General features: G+C 33.8%; 2 protein-coding genes across 2 annotated transcripts in view; one reads left to right on the top strand and one right to left on the bottom strand.

Moving 5' to 3' along the window:
- The window catches only part of LOC126974277 (gastrula zinc finger protein XlCGF57.1-like), a 248,705-nt gene that overhangs the window by 131,442 nt on the left and 98,539 nt on the right, over positions 1 to 18,724 (top strand). The gene's annotated exons all lie outside the window — the stretch shown is intronic.
- LOC126974259 (uncharacterized) lies at positions 3,478 to 14,175 on the bottom strand. The gene is made up of 8 exons (XM_050821710.1): positions 13,972 to 14,175; positions 13,793 to 13,894; positions 13,268 to 13,363; positions 12,474 to 12,686; positions 9,249 to 11,817; positions 7,128 to 7,280; positions 5,383 to 5,532; positions 3,478 to 4,720 (listed from the first exon to the last, which is right to left on the bottom strand). Exons 1-8 carry the CDS (start codon positions 14,044 to 14,046, stop codon positions 4,533 to 4,535), a joined length of 3,546 nt encoding a protein of 1,181 aa, XP_050677667.1. The 5' UTR covers positions 14,047 to 14,175; the 3' UTR covers positions 3,478 to 4,532.

Raw genomic sequence — 18,724 nt, 5'->3', positions numbered from 1 at the left:
ATTAGCATCTACATTTTTGACATTTGGCGCGGTGAATTTAATATATTTGGTTTTATGATTATTTAACAATAAGTTATTGGCGCTAAACCAGTACACGATGTCAGATAGAGCATTGTTTACTTCGTCATATAAAACTTGGCTTCGTTTCACTTTGAATATAAGTGAAGTGTCATCCGCAAACAATACCACCTTGTGTTTTTTTTCTACAAGGTTAGGTAGATCATTTATATAAATTAGGAAGAGGAAGGGTCCAAGAATAGACCCTCGTGGTACCCCCATACCGAGAGGTGTCCCAGGAGATCTCCTGCCATTCACCTCGACCCTCTGAATCCTATTATTTAAATATGAGATCAGAAGATCGAGTGCAGATCCTCTTATACCATAGTGGCATAGCTTCCTGACCAGCGTTGAATGTTGAACACAATCAAAAGCCTTAGATAAATCACAGAAGATACCAAGTGCATTCTGTGATTCCTCCCAGGCCTCAAAAATATTCCTGATGAGTTCAACACCTGCATTCGTAGTCGAGCGTCCCCTAGTAAAGCCAAATTGTTTTATATGAAGTAACTTATAAGTGTTAAAGTGAGTAAGTATTTGGCTTAAAATATTTTTTTCAAAAATTTTACTAAGGGTCGGCAACACCGAAACAGGGCGATAGTTATTCGGGTCAGAAGTGAGTCCCGATTTAAATATTGGTGTAAATTTACTATACTTCAGAAGGTCAGGAAACACGCCATGTTCAATACAGCTATTAAAAACTAGTGCTAGATATGGTGCTATGACGTCAATAACAGAACTTATTATTTTTACAGATATGCCCCACATATCAGCAGTTTTTTTCATTTCTAAGGATCTGAAAGTTTTAATTATTTCTGCTGGGCTAACAACACTGAATTTGAAATTTTGTTTACATTCCTTAACATTTTCCAAAAGAAGTAACTCGGCAACACTGGTGGAGGAGACAAGGGTGCTTGAGATGGAAACTGGAATGTCAGAAAAAAAATTCTCAAAGGCAGAAGCTACTTCCTGCTCAGAGTGGATTTTTGTATTGTTTATTATTAGATTATATTCAAACTTGCAGTCTTTCGCTCTTCCAGATTCCCAGTTAATAAGATTCCCAGATTCCCAGTTATGTTTGATGTTATACTTCTTTAGGCGCGTTATGAAAAAATGTTGATAGTGAAATTATAAAATGCGCGCGCATCACTGTCATCATCAACATCACATACAAAAGTAACAGGATGAAGTTGGCTCCTAAAATTGTCTGACGTTTGCGACATTCGTTATTTTTTTTCTGGTTTCTTCGTCCATTATTAGGATAGGCAAAGGGTTCAAGCCCGTACAGCCGTATTCGTTTTTTTAATAATTAATTTTCAAAGCCGCCTTTGCAATATTTTCAGATGATGTACCTACTACAATGTAAAAAAAATATTGATTATTAGGTATAGCTACCATAAGCCAATTGTTACATAAATAGGATTTAGTAATGATATTAATAATGTACCTACATACATAAAATTCTATTTTCTTTAGTATCAATTCCGCCAATATTTGTTTTTAAAACTGAGTCTCGTGCCAGATTTTGGCGAGACAACACGTCCTGGGGAGAAAACTTAAATCATTTGTATAATTATGGATTTCCGCAAATTAACGCCTAATTCAATAAATTTTCTATATTTTATAATACCAAGATTTTTACAATATTGTTCTTTCTAAAAACGTAGAATAGCATTTGCTTCGTTAGGCCAAAGAAGTATAACTTCTTGCGTGCATAGATAAGTACACACATACTTTTTTATATAAGAGGGAGCAAACGGCCAAGAGTCTCATCTGATGGGTATTGGCAAAGCAGACGCCCACAGATATCTGCAACCTATCAAGAGATGCGTTGCCAGCTTTAAGGTCCCTAAGTCGAATCAGTTCGGGAAAACTGCAGTCGGTAATTGATTCTACAAAGTGGCTGTGCGAGGCAAGAAATTTCTTGCAAAACGCGCGGTCGTAGAATGCCAGACCTCAACATAATGCAGGTGCAATTCAATATCCGGTCAACACAATCGCCTGCTAGTTTCAAACTGAACGACTCTTGACTTCTCTAAGTCATATGTGCCCAAGAAGATTTAGAGAGAAGCCACATCTCTACGCAACGCCAAAGAATCGAGCAGATCGGAGATGACTTGATTGTGAATTTTTCGAGCCATGTTGTCCATGCGGTCAAATGGAAGCTGGTTTTTTCGGAGCGCCCACCCGGCAGAGCACCTACCTGCTGTTCTCACTTTATGTAAGCTCGAATGTGCCTCTTATATAGTTGCAAGCGGTGCTGAAGTACTATAGCGCTTTACTGCACATTTTGCACAGTATTTCGGGGGCCGATGCGGATTGCTCTTCTACGAGACCACGAAACAACGTAGCACGATTTATTAACGCCGAGTAGGCCGATACAGTTAGAGGAGTAATCTCGACTCGAGGAGATACGACAAAGTGAAAAGCATTGTCTCGATTACAGACACAAGTTTGTTCCGGTTCTCGTCGACGCTATACCGGGACATGTTATCACGGCCGGTGTAAGAAGCAGGCCCAGTGCATCATTGCTAAATCATTTAGTAATGAAGACCATATGCCAGTTTTACTAATAGGCGCTTTATACCACACTCGATCAAATGCTTTCGCTATGTTCAGTCACACCGCTTACGTCTCTCCCTTCGACTCAACCGCTTGCGGTCGAGTATACTCGGGAACTTACGTCGTTTTTCGGGGACATTGCCGATCACAGTCAGGCTTTTTGCATTAAAGGTATCTATTGTCAAACATAAATGCGAACCGAAGCGGAGACTTCAAACTACAAAGTAGCCTCAGCAAACCGTTGCACTATTCGGTTTGACTTCGCTTGTCTATGTGACTAGCTTTTAACGATAGGTCGGAGACATCAAACACCAAAGTAGCCTCAGCAAACCGAAAGCGAAGCGTTGCACTATTCGGTTTGACTTCGCTTGTCTATGTGACTAGCTTTTAACGATAGGTCGGAGACATCAAACGCCAAAGTAGCCTCAGCAAACCGAAAGCGAAGCGTTGCACTATTCGGTTTGACTTCGCTTGTCTATGTGACTAGCTTTTAACGATAGGTCGGAGACATCAAACGCCAAAGTAGCCTCAGCAAACCGAAAGCGAAGCGTTGCGCGATTCGTTTTGATTTCGCTCGTCTCTGTGACTAGATTCAAACGATAGGATATAACAAAATTAAAACGTGTCGCCACGCTTTCGGTTCGCTGTCTGTTTGACAAGCTTAAAGGATTCTACATCATCAGTATCTTAGTATATCTATATAAATATTCCGTTGATAAACACTCCTAGTTTATGCATACTTTCAAGACTATACAAGTTCAAGCTCAAATGTAGTTTAGTTGTTGAAGATTCTATTTTATTTGTATTTGACAATATTGTATTTATTAAATATTGTTATTGTCAATCATTAAATAAAACAATAAAATTTGCAACATATATCATTTATTTTAAAAACTCCAAGATACTCTAATCAGATTGTGTGATAAGAATGATATACGAAACGACTGGTAAAGAAACATATATACTACCAAAATTTCTAATAAAATTAAATAAAACCGATTGAAACAAAGTTAACAGTTTTATTCGTTTAATTAATTAATGAGGTAACTTTAGTTTAATATTTATCAAAAAAAACTCTGTTTATCAAAGTTAATAGATTTGTTTTTCAAATTAACGAAACAAAAATACTGAAATGTTGAACATTATTATTTTTAAAATTAAGCGAAAATTTAAAACAACTTAAAAGAAACAGTTTATGTATGCACTTAAAGTAAATCTAATTACATCTATTCAACAACAGAATGAAAACATGAGGATAACTAATTTAACGAAATAGGCAAATATGTTAATTCATATTATACAAAATATTTTACCCTCAAACATGTTTAATTAAACAACTTTTGTACTTGAAGAAAGGCACGGAGATTTTTTCTTTCTAGTTGAAATCTTGTGATTTTATATTGGTGGTACGCATTAACTTAGAACTAATTAACATTTCTAATAGTATAGCAGATAAACAAGAAAATGAATATATAAAGGAATTGGTGCAAGAATTTAGAATCTACCATATTAGTTTACAAAAATAAAATATTTCAGCCAACAGTAAAATGTTTCAAAAGAATTACACATAATAGGAAATACTTCCAGTTCTATTACCCCACAAAAGATTAAAACTAATAAAGATTTGTAAAAGTTTAGCAGAACAAATATAAGTTAATGAATATATAGAGAAATACATAAATAAAAAATATTACAGCCATTAAAACAGCATGTTTCAAAACAACTATTCACATTTGTTCCACTATTAATAAAATTTTCACAATTTCAATTTCTCCACAGTCAATGTAAATGTACTTTTTAATCAATTGTTCCACAATTGATACACTTGCAGTTAAATTGCTTCACAGTTCAACTGTTCCTTATTTAATATAAATTAAGTTCATATTTTGTTGCACACTTAACAGAATTTAATTTCACACTAATATGTAGCTGTCAATGTCTAACTCCTGTCGTAGAACTCCACATAATATAAACTCCTTAGATACAACAGTAGCTCCATCATTTTTCAAGCCTGCCCATAATGCTTTGTCCGCTGTTACACTAACACAAATCCACTTTTTCCCACCCTTTTTCCATGTACCACCGGAACATTCTACTATCACTGAAAAAAAAACTTGTATAATAAGTATTTATAAATGGTATATTTTCTTATAACTTTTCAATAACTATACAAAACAAACTAATAACAAGAGTTCCAACCAGTACAGTTTAAAAGAATATTATTTTTGAATTATTATATTTTTTATATGTAGTCTTATTTTTACTATCAAAATTCAAATTATTTTTTTTGATGGCTTTAGACATAGAGAAATCATTTTATAAATTTCAATTTTCTGATTTCTTCTCTCAGCTAGATTTGGGATCAAAGCCCGGTAGGTGCAAATGTTTGCATGATGTATATGATAGAGATATCTGAACTTCTAGTATGAATATATAGGACAATATTGATAATTTTTATGTTTAAGTTTCTAAATTCTTCAATAACAACCCTGTTAACATTAAGTTTGGACTCTATACTATGCATACTTCCACCTTAAACGACGGAACCACATCTGGACCTCTGGTATTGCTGATGTACATGTGTGGCTCATTTTTACTTTCCACCAGTGGAGCAGAGGCCTACATTATGCACCCTCTAATAAAAATAAAATAAACTTTCGAGAAAATCATGACTTCTAATTGTTCTACTTGCAACAACTCGGGAAGATAGATAAGACCTATAGCCACCTTTTTATATGACGGGATTTAGAATGAAGGACTTACATTTCATTTCATTTTCTGGTGGTGATACGTTTGGTGTAGCAGAGATGTTGCAGCCCTTGAGAAAATTCCGTTTGCTGGCCAGAGTCTTTTCTAACTTGAAACCATACCGTTTCTCTGCAGTCTCATCCTTTAGCAGATACAACCATGGATCTGAAAATGATTTCGATTATATTTGGAGCAATAAAAATTCCTGATTCATAGATCCCGAAACATGTGTGCAATGCAATTGACACGTGGTAGAAGTGAAACCTTCAAAAATTTGGCTTCAAGATGGTCAGCACTTGTATAATAATTTTAAGATGCTCATTGAGCATGAACCTCTACACTCCATATGAAGTCCTGGTGCATGTTGCTAGCATGACACATGATTTCAACCGCTATGAAAGACATTACTATCACCGCTACTATATTTATGTTCTTGTGGTATCTATGTAGTAATACGTCGTGAGCATGACGTCAGAATATATTAATATACCCATGTCATACATAAGACAATCTCTTTTTTTAATACGATACCTGGTACCAAAACACTGTATAATGCTTCCTTCATCTCATTTTCTCCCACGTTAACTCTTATGACTTTATTTATGTGTCTGTCTCTTTTTACTGTCGCACTTTTTCGTTTCATCGACTTTCAAATCACAACAATGCTAAAGAAGCTTTCACTTAAAAAAATATGAAAATAACAAAATTGGTAATATTTATATTTTATATAAGGACTGAGAATCACTTGTAATTTTGTTAAAGTAAGTTGTAAGCTCTCCAAAAAATATCAAATCGATTTAAAAAGCATAAAAATGTACATTTAGGTCAATACTTGAAATTAATATAATCTCACACGGCTCCATAAAATTGTTTTTTTTTAAAGTAGATTGCATTACATTTTATAACAAGGTCTTAAACTATATTAAAACTAGCTGACCCGACAGATTCTGTTTTGCAAAAGAAAAAAAAATATGTATTAAAATGGATATAGTATGTTATCCTTAACAGATAAACAGATACCTTCGCGGACGTTTTGTAGTCAAATTGCAGGACAGCATTTTCGTTGAAAGCTCACTTTTTCCGTCACCTCTAACAAATATCGTTAATGTATACAAAATCTTAATAAATTGTGTACTAAAACCGTCTTCGAGAACCACGCTATCCATTGGTGAAAACATCATGTAGTAGTTTTTTATTTTATCGCGAACAGACAGAAAAACGCGGTGATCGACTTTGTTTTATAATATTTGGCGATACTCAGAGAGGGACTTCTTACTATAAATTTATTATTATTATTATTGAATATGATATTATACTTATTTTATTTAGATGTAAATAGCTTACACTAAATAGCTGGTAATAGATTAATTTGTTTGAATTATGCATGCATACCTTATGGAGTGTATTGGTAGCCAAAGGATAGATGTATAAAGGCCGTTCCCAATTTTCAGTCTATCTCTCACTTGAGATAAAAATCGTAACTATCGTTGACTTTTCTGTCCTAATAAACTTATCAACGGTAATTCACCTTATCCGTGCACGCTGTCTGTCAATGGGACAACGTATAGCTTACCAGCGATAATAATGATAAATTTTGTATGGAAATTGCAATTCCCGCGTCCATTCAAGTCAATATAAGGCGATAAGAATGAGTTATCGGGCATATTGGGACAGCTTCAGATTATTGACAGTTGAAGGTAGTAATTTATCTCTATATGTAGATAGTATATTGGGAACGGCCGTAAAATAATTATACTTACCGACAATCATACTGGTGTCGACACAAGCCTGCACCCAATTAGGGCCAACAATGGGCTTGCCGAGCCCAAAAGCACATAATAACTTGCAGGTCCTCTTTATTTGTGAAGTCAATACAACAGTACAGTCTTTCACGTTTGTCACAATCACAGCCCCTGCGAACAATAACAATAATTTATAAAACTTAAGTTCACCCATACCTCACCTACAAACGAAAAAGATACAATAAGATTGAGGAGAGAAATTTGAGGATTTTCGCTGTAGAAATTTCCAGTCTTGGCATATTTAAAATTTACCCAATATTTATTTTCACTGAGTGAAACTACTCACCGACACCCAGTCCTTTGCATCACAAGTGTAATTACAAACTATATTCTTATGCCGTCAAGCGGCGCGGTGGTTGGAAAGCATTGGTGTTTCGGTTTGAAGGGCAACTTAGTGCAATTACTGGGGTAATGAGACTTAATTTTTTTTTACTTTTGTCGAGTTCACTTACAGCGATGCCGCTCAGAACTTTTTCAAGTATCCTGAGCCTCACTGCATTGTTTTAGAGATCTTCGAATATACATTTTTTTTGTTATGGAAGAGAAGAACAAACGAGACGATCACAGCCGCCCAAAATCAATTGCAACACCAGATGAATACAGGAGCATTGCCGGTCTTTCAGGTAGATGCTTTACAGAAAATACCCCTGTCGTTTCACCTGTAAGCAATTGGCATTGGCAGCGATTTCCTTGACACGACACTGTAGAATAACGCCAGATCTGGAAAACTAAACCATACACCTGGAAAAGTGTTGTTATTTTTTTTTTTATATAAGAGAGGACAAACGGGCAAGAGGCTCACGGGATGGGGAGTGGTCAGGCATCCGCCCATGGACATTCGCAACAACAGGTATCAAGAGATGCGTATATCTGTTTTCTTGAGGGTCCCTAAACGTATCGGTTCGGGAAAACAGCAGCCGGTAATTGAGTCGACAAAGTGTGAGGCAAGGAATTTCAGATAAGAAGGAAGACACAGAGAGAACCCACATATCTACGCAACGCCAAAGAATGAAGCCGACCGGAGATAAGTTGATCGTCAATGATTCGAGTCGCTCTTCGTTGTATGCGGTCAAATGGAAGAAGCTGGTACTAGGAGCAATTTGCGCCTAATATAGTTCGAGGCGGTAGCTTATACTGAAGTACTGTCTCGCCTTACCGAGTATACCAAGATTTTTAGGGGCCTATTTTGAGTTTGGCCTCCTCCACCACGGAACTGAACATCGCTCGATATATCGACACCAAGTATGCCGATAGAAGCTGTGGCAGTTAGAGGAGTGATCTCTAATCGAGGGGATACGACAAAGGGAGACTTTTAGCGATGAAGGCATAAACGTGTGTCTTCTTGGAGTTGAATTGGGCTAAATTATTTCGGCCCCATTCCGAGACTTTGCAAAGCATAGTCTCGAATCTCGATTTCAGACACAAGTTTATTCCGGTTCTCGTGGACGCTATCCGGTGACATGTGGCACGGCCGGTGTGTGAAGTGTGCTGTCCTCTGCAAAGCAATGAATACTGCTGATTAGCAGCATATCATAATCAAAAACAGTTTAGGGAATAGCACGAAGCCATGCGGGTATGGTTTTAAGTCAGAGCATGCACCATTGATAACAACCTTGATGCTCCGATCGACCAAAAAGCTAGTGACCGAAAGTAGTTTCGCTAAAAGCGCTTTATGCCACACCCGATCGAAGGCCTTTGCTATGTCCAAACTTACCGCCAACGCCTCTCCCTTCGACTCAACAGCTTGCGCCTATTTATGGGTGAGGTATCTAGAAGATCACCAGCTGCCCAACCCAGACGGAAACCGTACTGGCATTCGCTGATCAGCTAGTGCTCCTCTAGGTATCCCAAGAGCTGGCGGTTGATAATCGACTACATTACTTAAATGATTGTATAAAGTTGGTGGTATCAGCTCCTTTAACCTAAAATTCGAACTACATAAAAATGTAGTTCTCACCACCTAATATTTGGCATTATCAAGCAGTGCATGCAGGTTTCAAAAAACTTTTTCCACATAGATATTAGATTAGTAGTTTCTTTGCCTCTAGTATAAAAATAAAGATAATAAAGAATTCTCACCCAAATTTTTCAACTTGTTGTGAATCTCATTGCATGGAAAAGCTGTAAATAAAACATATTGTGTCAACATTTTAGCAGGTGTTGCCCTACGAGAATTTCCCGATGACCTAGCAGGCCTCATCCTCTTTGGTGGAACTACAAATTCAACATCCACTGATCTTTCAAGTTGGAATGAATCTCTAGCAAAGGTCATATTGTACACAGCACTTTGTTCAAGCTGGCCAGATCGTTTGTTAGATTTTTTATAGGAACTGTCCACTGATATATCAGAACCTTTACTATTCCTAGGTTCATTGTCTGGCTTCTTGGTTAGCTGTCTCTTACTACGCCTCAATTTATCTGTTGTGTTTTCTATATCATCCGTTTTGCTTGGTCTTTTCCTTGTAAGTTTGTCAGAAATTGCTTCTGTAGTTTCATTTACAGCTGTAGCTGTTTGTAGACTTGCACCTGCTTCAGTTTTGATTGGTTCAATTTTTTGCTTATTTTTTCCACGTGTATGACGAGTTTTAGACACAGTGTTTGAGTTACTAACGTTCGCGTGTTCTTTTTGTAATTTGATTGTGTCTTGTAAATATGGATCACCTTGCGTAATCTTATTCTGAGTCTTACTTTTTTCTCTTTTGTTACCTTTGGTTGTACCATTAGTTTTGTTTTTTTTGTTATCATCCTTGTTTTGTTCCACCTTTTTACTTTGAAGCCTTGATAAGTTTTCTTTAATAATTTCGCTGTCAATACATTCCTCCTGTTCAGAAATCAATGCAGTCTTAAGTATGCTCGTACTATGTAAAGACTCCTGCAATCTTTTAGAGGGTTGTCTTACACGTGTAATAATTCTAGAAGGTAGTGTAACATTGTCAAATTTCTTTGATAAATCTCGTTTAGCTACATTTGTGTTTTTAGATTTCCTATGTTTCGATTTAAATAATATAGGAGTACCCTGCTGTGAATTACTTTCGCTATCAGAATCACTGGAATATACTATTGGTTTTAAGTATGTGTGTTTATTGGAGACACTGATTTTTATTTCTTCACTGTCAGGTAAATCTATATCGATAAATTTCATTGATGTGTGCTTTTTAGGCGTGATTTCAACGTCCGAACCTTCACTGGAAATTTTCTTTAATGTTCTCACTTTACGTTCTTTTTTACTACTGTTGCTGTCCTCATTGTTATCATGTAATACAACATCTTCATTAACAGTTTGTGATTGTGTTAGCAAATCATCTAAGATATCTTGAGTGGCACTATAATAACTCGAATCTTCATCTAATTTATCATTTGCTTTTTGCTCTTCAGCTACTTTATGTATGGAACTAGATTTTTCAGAATACCTCTTTTTAGATTTTTTCGGTGAAAGTATAGGGACTTTAAACATATTCAAGTTGTCTACTTCCACTTCAGAATTTAAATCAGCCTCTTTTACTGGTTCTATAATTTGGGTCTGCATGTATTCTAAATCAAATTGAGCGATATTCTGGATGTTTTTTTCTTTGATACTATTATCAAAAGCTTCATCAGTCAGAATCTGCGTATTTAAATCTTCGAGATTTTGGATCTGTTTAACTTCATCTTCGGTTTTCTTGTTTATATTTACATTTGGAAATTCATCTTCACAATCAGTAAGATCTTCATCATTTTTTGATAGCATAACTATTTGTGTAGGTAATTCATCAAAAGATGCATTTTTTGTAATATCAAAAGATTTATTTGGAACTTTTTGAGTGGGCAATGTATATATATCTTCACAATCTGTTGAACTATCAGATTTTAGGCGATTTCTTATTGTTGTCTTACAAGGTATTGCTTTTTCATTAGTTTCTTCTGCTACAACTTCCCCCAGTTTAGATATATTTGATTCAGTGTTTTGATTAGAAATATCAGTTTCAGTATTTAAAATACCTGGTGGTAAAATTGGTTGAGAATCTAAGTAATCATCTGCACTTGCACAATCAAACTCATCAAATAAAATATCTTCATCTGAAAAATTACAGTCTTTGTTGAAACCATAATTAGTATTCTTTTTTTCCAAAATTTCTTGTGTTTCAGCATGGTGAATATTTGAAACACTATCCAAATGTCTTTCTGAATTTCTCACCTGAAGTAATTTATCATCTTTATCATATTTAACAGCAAGAGTTTGATTATTAGACACTTTATTGGGTGATGCAAGCTGATCTGATATTTTCCCAATAGATATTATATTTGTCTCTGGGACTTGTGTTTCCATTCCATATATGTTAGGTGATGTTGGATTTTCTGGGATTTGAGTATCAGCCTCATAAATAGAGTTTCTGCTGTCACTACATCTATCTGGTACTTGGGTCTCTAAGTCATGTATATTCATTTGACTTACATTTGTGATACTAGATTTTTCAGAAATAACTGAATTATTGAAATGTGAATCAAATGAATCTGATTTTCTTGAAGAATTCCAAAAAACATTATCTATTTTCTTTAGTCCAATTGGTTGTATTGTAATAGGTTTTCCTTTTGCTTTTGCATACTTATTCTTAGGACTTTTAAATACCTCATTGGTTTTAGATTGTGATAAACCAATAAATGATTCATCCTGTAAATAAAAAAGGGATACTGCAGGTATCATATTACATGTAACATGAATGAGAACTTTGAATAATGATAGACTATAAGTACACTAATATACTATATAAAATTAAAAATTTGCAGTGTCTAGGATATATAATAAATTCATTTTATGAAATTTACTCGGGAGCCATGTGCAAGTGCAAGTTCCATCAAAATCGGTCCAGTAGTTTCTAAGATATTTCCAACAAACAGTCAGTCATTCTTTTATATTCTTTTAATTATTGGCATGTAGTGTGTGCTGCACTTTGTGTATTGACACTTAATGTATCTCACAAGAAAACTAAATTTAACCAATTGTTTTTGTAATTACAGCATGTTAGCAAATTTAATTTAATGCCTGATTAAATATTATTTAAAAATATAATTTGAAAGTTAATGTGTTTTATTCTGTGGAATCTCAAAAAGTTAAATGTCAAAACAAATTCATTGGCTCAACTTTAGCTGACCTAGCACCTTAGTTCCACCGGTTTTGGTCTCTTCATAATTCTGTAACCAGTGTCGGATTAACATCAAAGATAATTGTACAGCATTGGGATCATGTCACTATCTACATGATGGCAAAAGGTCATCAAACAAATTGGGGCATATTGTAATTAAATCTTATAAAATATAACAACTTACTCTATCACTAACTTCTGGTGATTCCGGGATGGTAGTAATATGATTTATCTTAGATACACATTTATTAGTTAATGGTGTTTCAGGTATATCTAATACTTGAGTCATTGGTAGATCATTCTCATCATCTAGTAATCTGAATACACCAAATGCATGTCCAAATTGTACTGTGTCACCATTCTTTATTGAATGAGGTATATAAGGTGGCAGTGCTTTCTAAAAATAAAAATCAGTCACAAATAACCAAATTAATTATGTTGTGTTGTGTGTACTAAGTACCAAATATGTTGCAAAATCTATATTATTAAAATGCATCTTTTTAGTAGGTTTCTAAAATATATATTTCATTATGCAGTGCTGACTATAATTTAACCTTAACTAAAGTACCTACTGTTTTTATTGTGAACCTGTGTATAAAGATAATATTATGATTTTTTATGGTAATTGAAGATCATTAGCCCACTCATTTAACTAGCTACAGCACCTATTGAACGGAGACAATTTTCACACCACTGCTTGACAGCAAAAAAGGTGTCACCATGGTACCCCCCTAGCAACAAACCTGTGCAAAGAAGTCCACCACAAGTAGAACACAATTCAACCCCCACTCACTCTGCATCCATCACTCAAATTATATTCAAGCTGCAGTCTCATGTGTCTATAATTGTGTTAGTTGTCACTCCATTCTAACATCACTATTTTATAGCAGTTATAGGTGCTGTGAAAGTTCTACCCTGAACTAACACTACAAAGAGCAAGATTTCCTGTTTCTAAAAATAATTAAATTAAAAACTCACATCTTCTAATATTGTTTTGTTGGCTGAGTCCATGTCCATCAGTGTGTATTCTTTGTTGCTCAAAACATTTAGCACTGCATGTTGCCGGGATATGGACTAAAATAGAACACAAACTATAATTGGCTTCTACAATTTAATACCAACTGTTGGTAAATGAGTTGGACTGGAAAGACTTCAGCAGTTGTGTATGTCTACAATATTTGAGATGAGTAGAGTCAGAGGTTTAACTGTGACTAACTTAATAAATCTAAGCAATTTTTATGCAACAAAAATTTTACAATTTTGTAATTGTAATGATTTGAATGTTGTTGTCATGGATGTTCTGCTATTCTGGACGACTTTCTTGGCTTGACTTCCATTGATAACAAGCCCTTCACAAAAGCTCTCTTTTTTATGGCAGCTATTCATAACTTGGCACCTTTGGGGCCCCAAATCTGTATGTTAAATGTGATCAATACACTACAAATATGTGCAGAGAATCTACTATTATATACAAATAAGATAAATAAATATTATTCTACTTACAGCCAAATCTAAAACAATGTTACAAATTTGATAATCTCGACCAATTTTATTGAGTCCTTTTCTGACCGGGTACTTTTTCCCACAAATTCCTAAGTATCCAATCTGTCGAATTTATAAAAGGTATATTTTTTTTATAAAGGATTTAATCAAGAAATACACTTTAAATATTCCTGGGGTACCTGTTCTGGACATGATCTTTCTGTATAGTTTTCATAAATTTTTTGAGTACACTCTAACTTCTGGGTCAACTCCATGTTATTTCCTTTTTGCTAAAAGTGCACAAATAGTGTATAATATATTATTTAATCTTAACTTCCGATACTATGAACGATACAAATTTTCTGTTGACTGTTCCATGTCCGTAAACAGTAAACACGTTTAAAAATCAACTTTGTAAATTGAAAACAAAACAACAGACAACTGTCAACTATTTTTTTTTAATTTATTTAGTGGCACGGGATGCAAGTCTAACTGTCAACAAGGGATGCCACGGATGCCATCTGAGATCAACGAACAAGTGAATTATTGAAGACAAAGAGTCGAACTGGTACTGAATCGATACAGCAAATTAAATCAAAAGCATTTTATTCATGTAGGTCAAGAAGATAACACTTTAATTTGTGAATGTCAAAAGTTTTCTTTTCTTTTTACATTTACGAAGAAGTGGCAAGAAACTCATTGCCACTCTTTTAAATTAACACTTAAAACTTCATCGTTTATCAAATCATTTCAGTAATCATTTAGGTACTCGTACAATAGATGTCTAGCATCTAGTCTAGATGCATCAAAAATACTCAAACGTCAAATACTCAATGTCTTGCCTTAATGAGTAAGTAATAAAAAAGTTAATGTAAATTACAAAGTAACACAAAACTTAATAACTCTTTGTGTTAATTTTATTAGCGATTTTTACATGACGCTAGCCATTACCTCTCTTACCTTACTTACTACATTTTTAAATGAAAAGTCTATTGATATATGTTTATTAAATGAAACTTGGTTGAAAGATAATAGTTTTAAAATACCCGGATATAATATTTATAATAAAAACTCTAATAACCATCATAATGGAGAGCCATACTTATTAAACCTTATTTAAAATATAATATCTTAGACACTACTTGTTATGAAGAAATTCAAACCATTGCTCTGTCCTTGTCTACTAGTAGTGGAAATTTCACTATTCTTTGTGTTTACTGTCCTCCTAAGGGACATATAAGAATAAATAGATTGCAAAATATTATTAATAATCTTCCTAAATCTATTTTCATAGATGGAGATTTCAATGCCCATCACATTGCATTTGGTTGTATATCTACTAAAAGCAGAGGCCTGGATTTATTCAGTGTAATAGATAACTTAGACTTATGTATTTTAAATGATGGCAAATTTACTACTGTCAATAACCCAGGTTCCACAGTTTCATTAGTGCTGGCCTCGCATCACTTTGCGATTGGTCTGTCCATGATGATACTATGGGAAGTTACCATTATCCAACAATAACAGATATCTCAATTTGTATTGATAAATATCACATAAATTCTCCAGTAGATAGGTTTATATATAAAAAAGCTAATTGGGAATCATATAAAAATCTCTCCAAAACATTATTTGATAACCTGGTTTTAAAATTTCATGATAAGTTTCCAGTTTCAAGTTACAATGATTTATGTGTACGTATAGATACTCTTAAAGAAATGACAATTCCAAAGTTCACTAAACGAAATAACTTTTTAAGTAGGCAACCAGCACCTTGGTGGAATAATATTTGTGAACAAAGTGTTATTGCTTCATATAATGCATTAAAACTATACAGAAGTGAGCCTAATATAGATAATTATATAAACTACAAAAAAAAGATGCATTAAAAAAAAGGACTATCTCAGAACAGAAAAAGATAGGATGGAATAATTTATGTAACTCTTTTAATAGAACTACTCCCATAAGTAAGATTTGGAATATCATCAAAATGTTCAAAGGTGTAAAAGTAGGCAATAAATCATATGGAGATGAGTTTATTTCTCCATTTCTAGAGAACTTATCCGATAAAAGAGATTTAACTGAGACATTAGTCTCAGTTAAATCTTAGATAATTTATATAAATTAAACAATGATGATAACAATTCAAATTTTTTACTTAATTAATTTACATGGAATGAATTTACAAAGAGTTTACAATCTAGGAAAACACAACTCCAGGTCTTGATGATTATCCTTACATGATTATTAAAAATTTAGATGAATCTGCTCAAAAGGTTTTCCTTAATATCCTAAATCTACTTTGGTACAAGAAAATTAGTCCACAGTCATGGAAAACTCAATGTGTTATCCCCATACTCAAGCCTGACAAATCTCTGGAGCTTGCCTGTTCTTACAGACCAATATCCTTATCTTCTTGTCTTGGTAAAATATTTGAAAATATGATTAAAGTTCGTCTCGACTGGTAAGTTGAATCCAATGATATTATCCCATAATTTCAATACGGATTTCGTAGAGGGTGTTGTTGTGCAGATAGTTTGGTCAGTTTAATCTCTGAACTGAAAGATACAAAATATAAGAAGTTACACACTGTTTGTGTATTCCTTGATGTTCAAGGTGCTTTTGATAGTGTAGATCCTGCCATACTTGTTAGAATTTTGACTAGACTAGGAATACCAGGACTGCTTAGTAAATGGATATTTAATTTTTTGAATAATAGAATACAATATGTAAAATACAATAATTAATTTTTTGGGCCAAAAACTGCATCAAAAGGTACAATGCAGGGTGCTGCAATATCACCTTTATTGTACAATATATATACTAGTGAAATTTGTAAATATGTAAATAGTTGTGATGTAAATATTTTACAATTAGCTGATGACATTATTTTGTATAGCAGCAATTATAATTTGCAGATTGCCATCAACAAAATTAACCATTCATTAATTCAACTCTTTCAATATTATCATGAAATTTTACATTTATTGATCAACCTGTAGCTGCACCTACGACCAATAATATCAATTAATACGATGTCTAATACCTAACTTGTAACGTAGCATTATAGATCGTAGAAATAGTAATCGTGCATAATAACTGTAATAAGCGTATGCCGAAAGATTCGTTCTGACAAGAACATTTTATTTTATATAACGTAATATTAGCCCTGACAAGAACATTTTATTTTATTCAACGTAATATTAGCTCTGATAAGAACCATTTCATAATGCTGTACATCAACTCATAGAATCATACAGATCACCAGTAGTCATCTCAATGAAATTTCAAGCATCGTACTTTCTCTCGACGATCGCAGACATACTCACGTGATCAGTCATATGCTCCGCGTTACACAACCGCACAGCAAGGCCGAGCGTCCTCGAATGACGCGTTGGGACTCGGGCGTCGATCGCCCGATCGATTCATGCAATTTTAATCAATGAGCAATAGCGTAGGTGCGGAATGCTCATTGACATCGTATGATCGAGGTTCGACGCGAGTTTACAGAAACTGAGAATAAAAACAGAGCATAGCATTAGTTTTAGAGCGAGATAGAACACATAATATTATTCTCATTTCTTATTGAATGAAACGTTTTACTATTTGTTAAAATGTAAGCTTTAGTATTGGTGTGTATTTTCTGAACTTGTAAATATTTTTTAAGTAACGATTGTAATTGGGTAACTAGTTTTAAGGATTTTGTATATATATCGAGTAACCTTTTAATAAATCATATCTTCCACATATTCCTCACAGTGAAGCAGTTGTTTTATTTAATCGCCAAACGCTCAGTCTCTAAAAACCCATCTAAAAGCAGTTTAATGATTTTTGGACATGATAACCCAATTTATAATATTTTTTTATAATGGACAAATTAAATAAATAAACAGAGTAAATTCAAAGAAATTTTTGGGCATAACAATAGACAGAAAACTAACATTTGAAGAACATATAAAAGCCATATCCAAAAGTGCACTTAAGGGATTAAATGTTAGGAAATGTATTGCTGGTATATCCTGGGGAGCAGATCCCAAAATACTTTCAATTTTGTACAAATCTATTGTCAGAAGTCACTTTGACTATAGCTCACTTGCATACATGAACAGCAGGCATGCAAATAAATTAGATATCTTACAGAACAGAGCTCTGAGAATCGTGTCTGGTGTAATGTGTTCAACTCCTATAAGGGCCATGGAAGTTGAAACAAAAATAATGCCTTTAATTTTGAGGCGGCTTTTGCTTGCAGAAAGATACTGTCTCAAAGTAATATACTCTAATAACAAATTAATAATGACTAAAATTTTATCTTATATAAATAGATCTCTAGGATCATTAACAACAGGGATTGATCTCTTAAGTGGTATCTCTCCAGAACTGCCCAACATACTTCTAGAAATAGATATGAAATTTTGTAAAATAAGAAAACAATCACAATGGCTATGTTACTCCTTTTCTTACCAGTGTATTTTCAACCCTTAACAGAAATGAAAAACACAATAAAGGACAATTTAGATATGCTACAATTTTTAAGTAATAACAAAACATACTATTTTATGTACCTATACTGATGGAAGTAAAGGGAGTGACTATGTACATTCTGCTCTAATGATCCACAAACCAAATTTTGTAAAAGTTTTGTTCTACACCAATCATGCTCAATTTTTACAGCAGAATCATATGCAGTCTATCAGGCATTAATAAGAATACGCAAAATTCACAACTTTAAGAACTTTTTAATAGTAACAGATTCTTTAAGCTTAATAAAAGGTTTAACTAATATTACAGTTAATTTTAAATCTAACTATATCCTTTTTTTTATAAAAGAAATTATATATAAATTATATATGGGTGCCATCACATAAAGGTATAACAGGTAACGAAATGGCTGATAAGACTGCATATGAAGGTATTAATTCAGCTGTTAATGTTAAAAATGTTATAGAGATTCCT

This window comes from Leptidea sinapis, chromosome 32, assembly GCF_905404315.1.
Source record: "Leptidea sinapis chromosome 32, ilLepSina1.1, whole genome shotgun sequence".
Taxonomy (NCBI): Eukaryota; Metazoa; Arthropoda; class Insecta; order Lepidoptera; family Pieridae; genus Leptidea; species Leptidea sinapis.
Note: the sequence above shows the minus strand (reverse complement) of the source record. Positions and strands in the feature narration are given on the sequence as shown.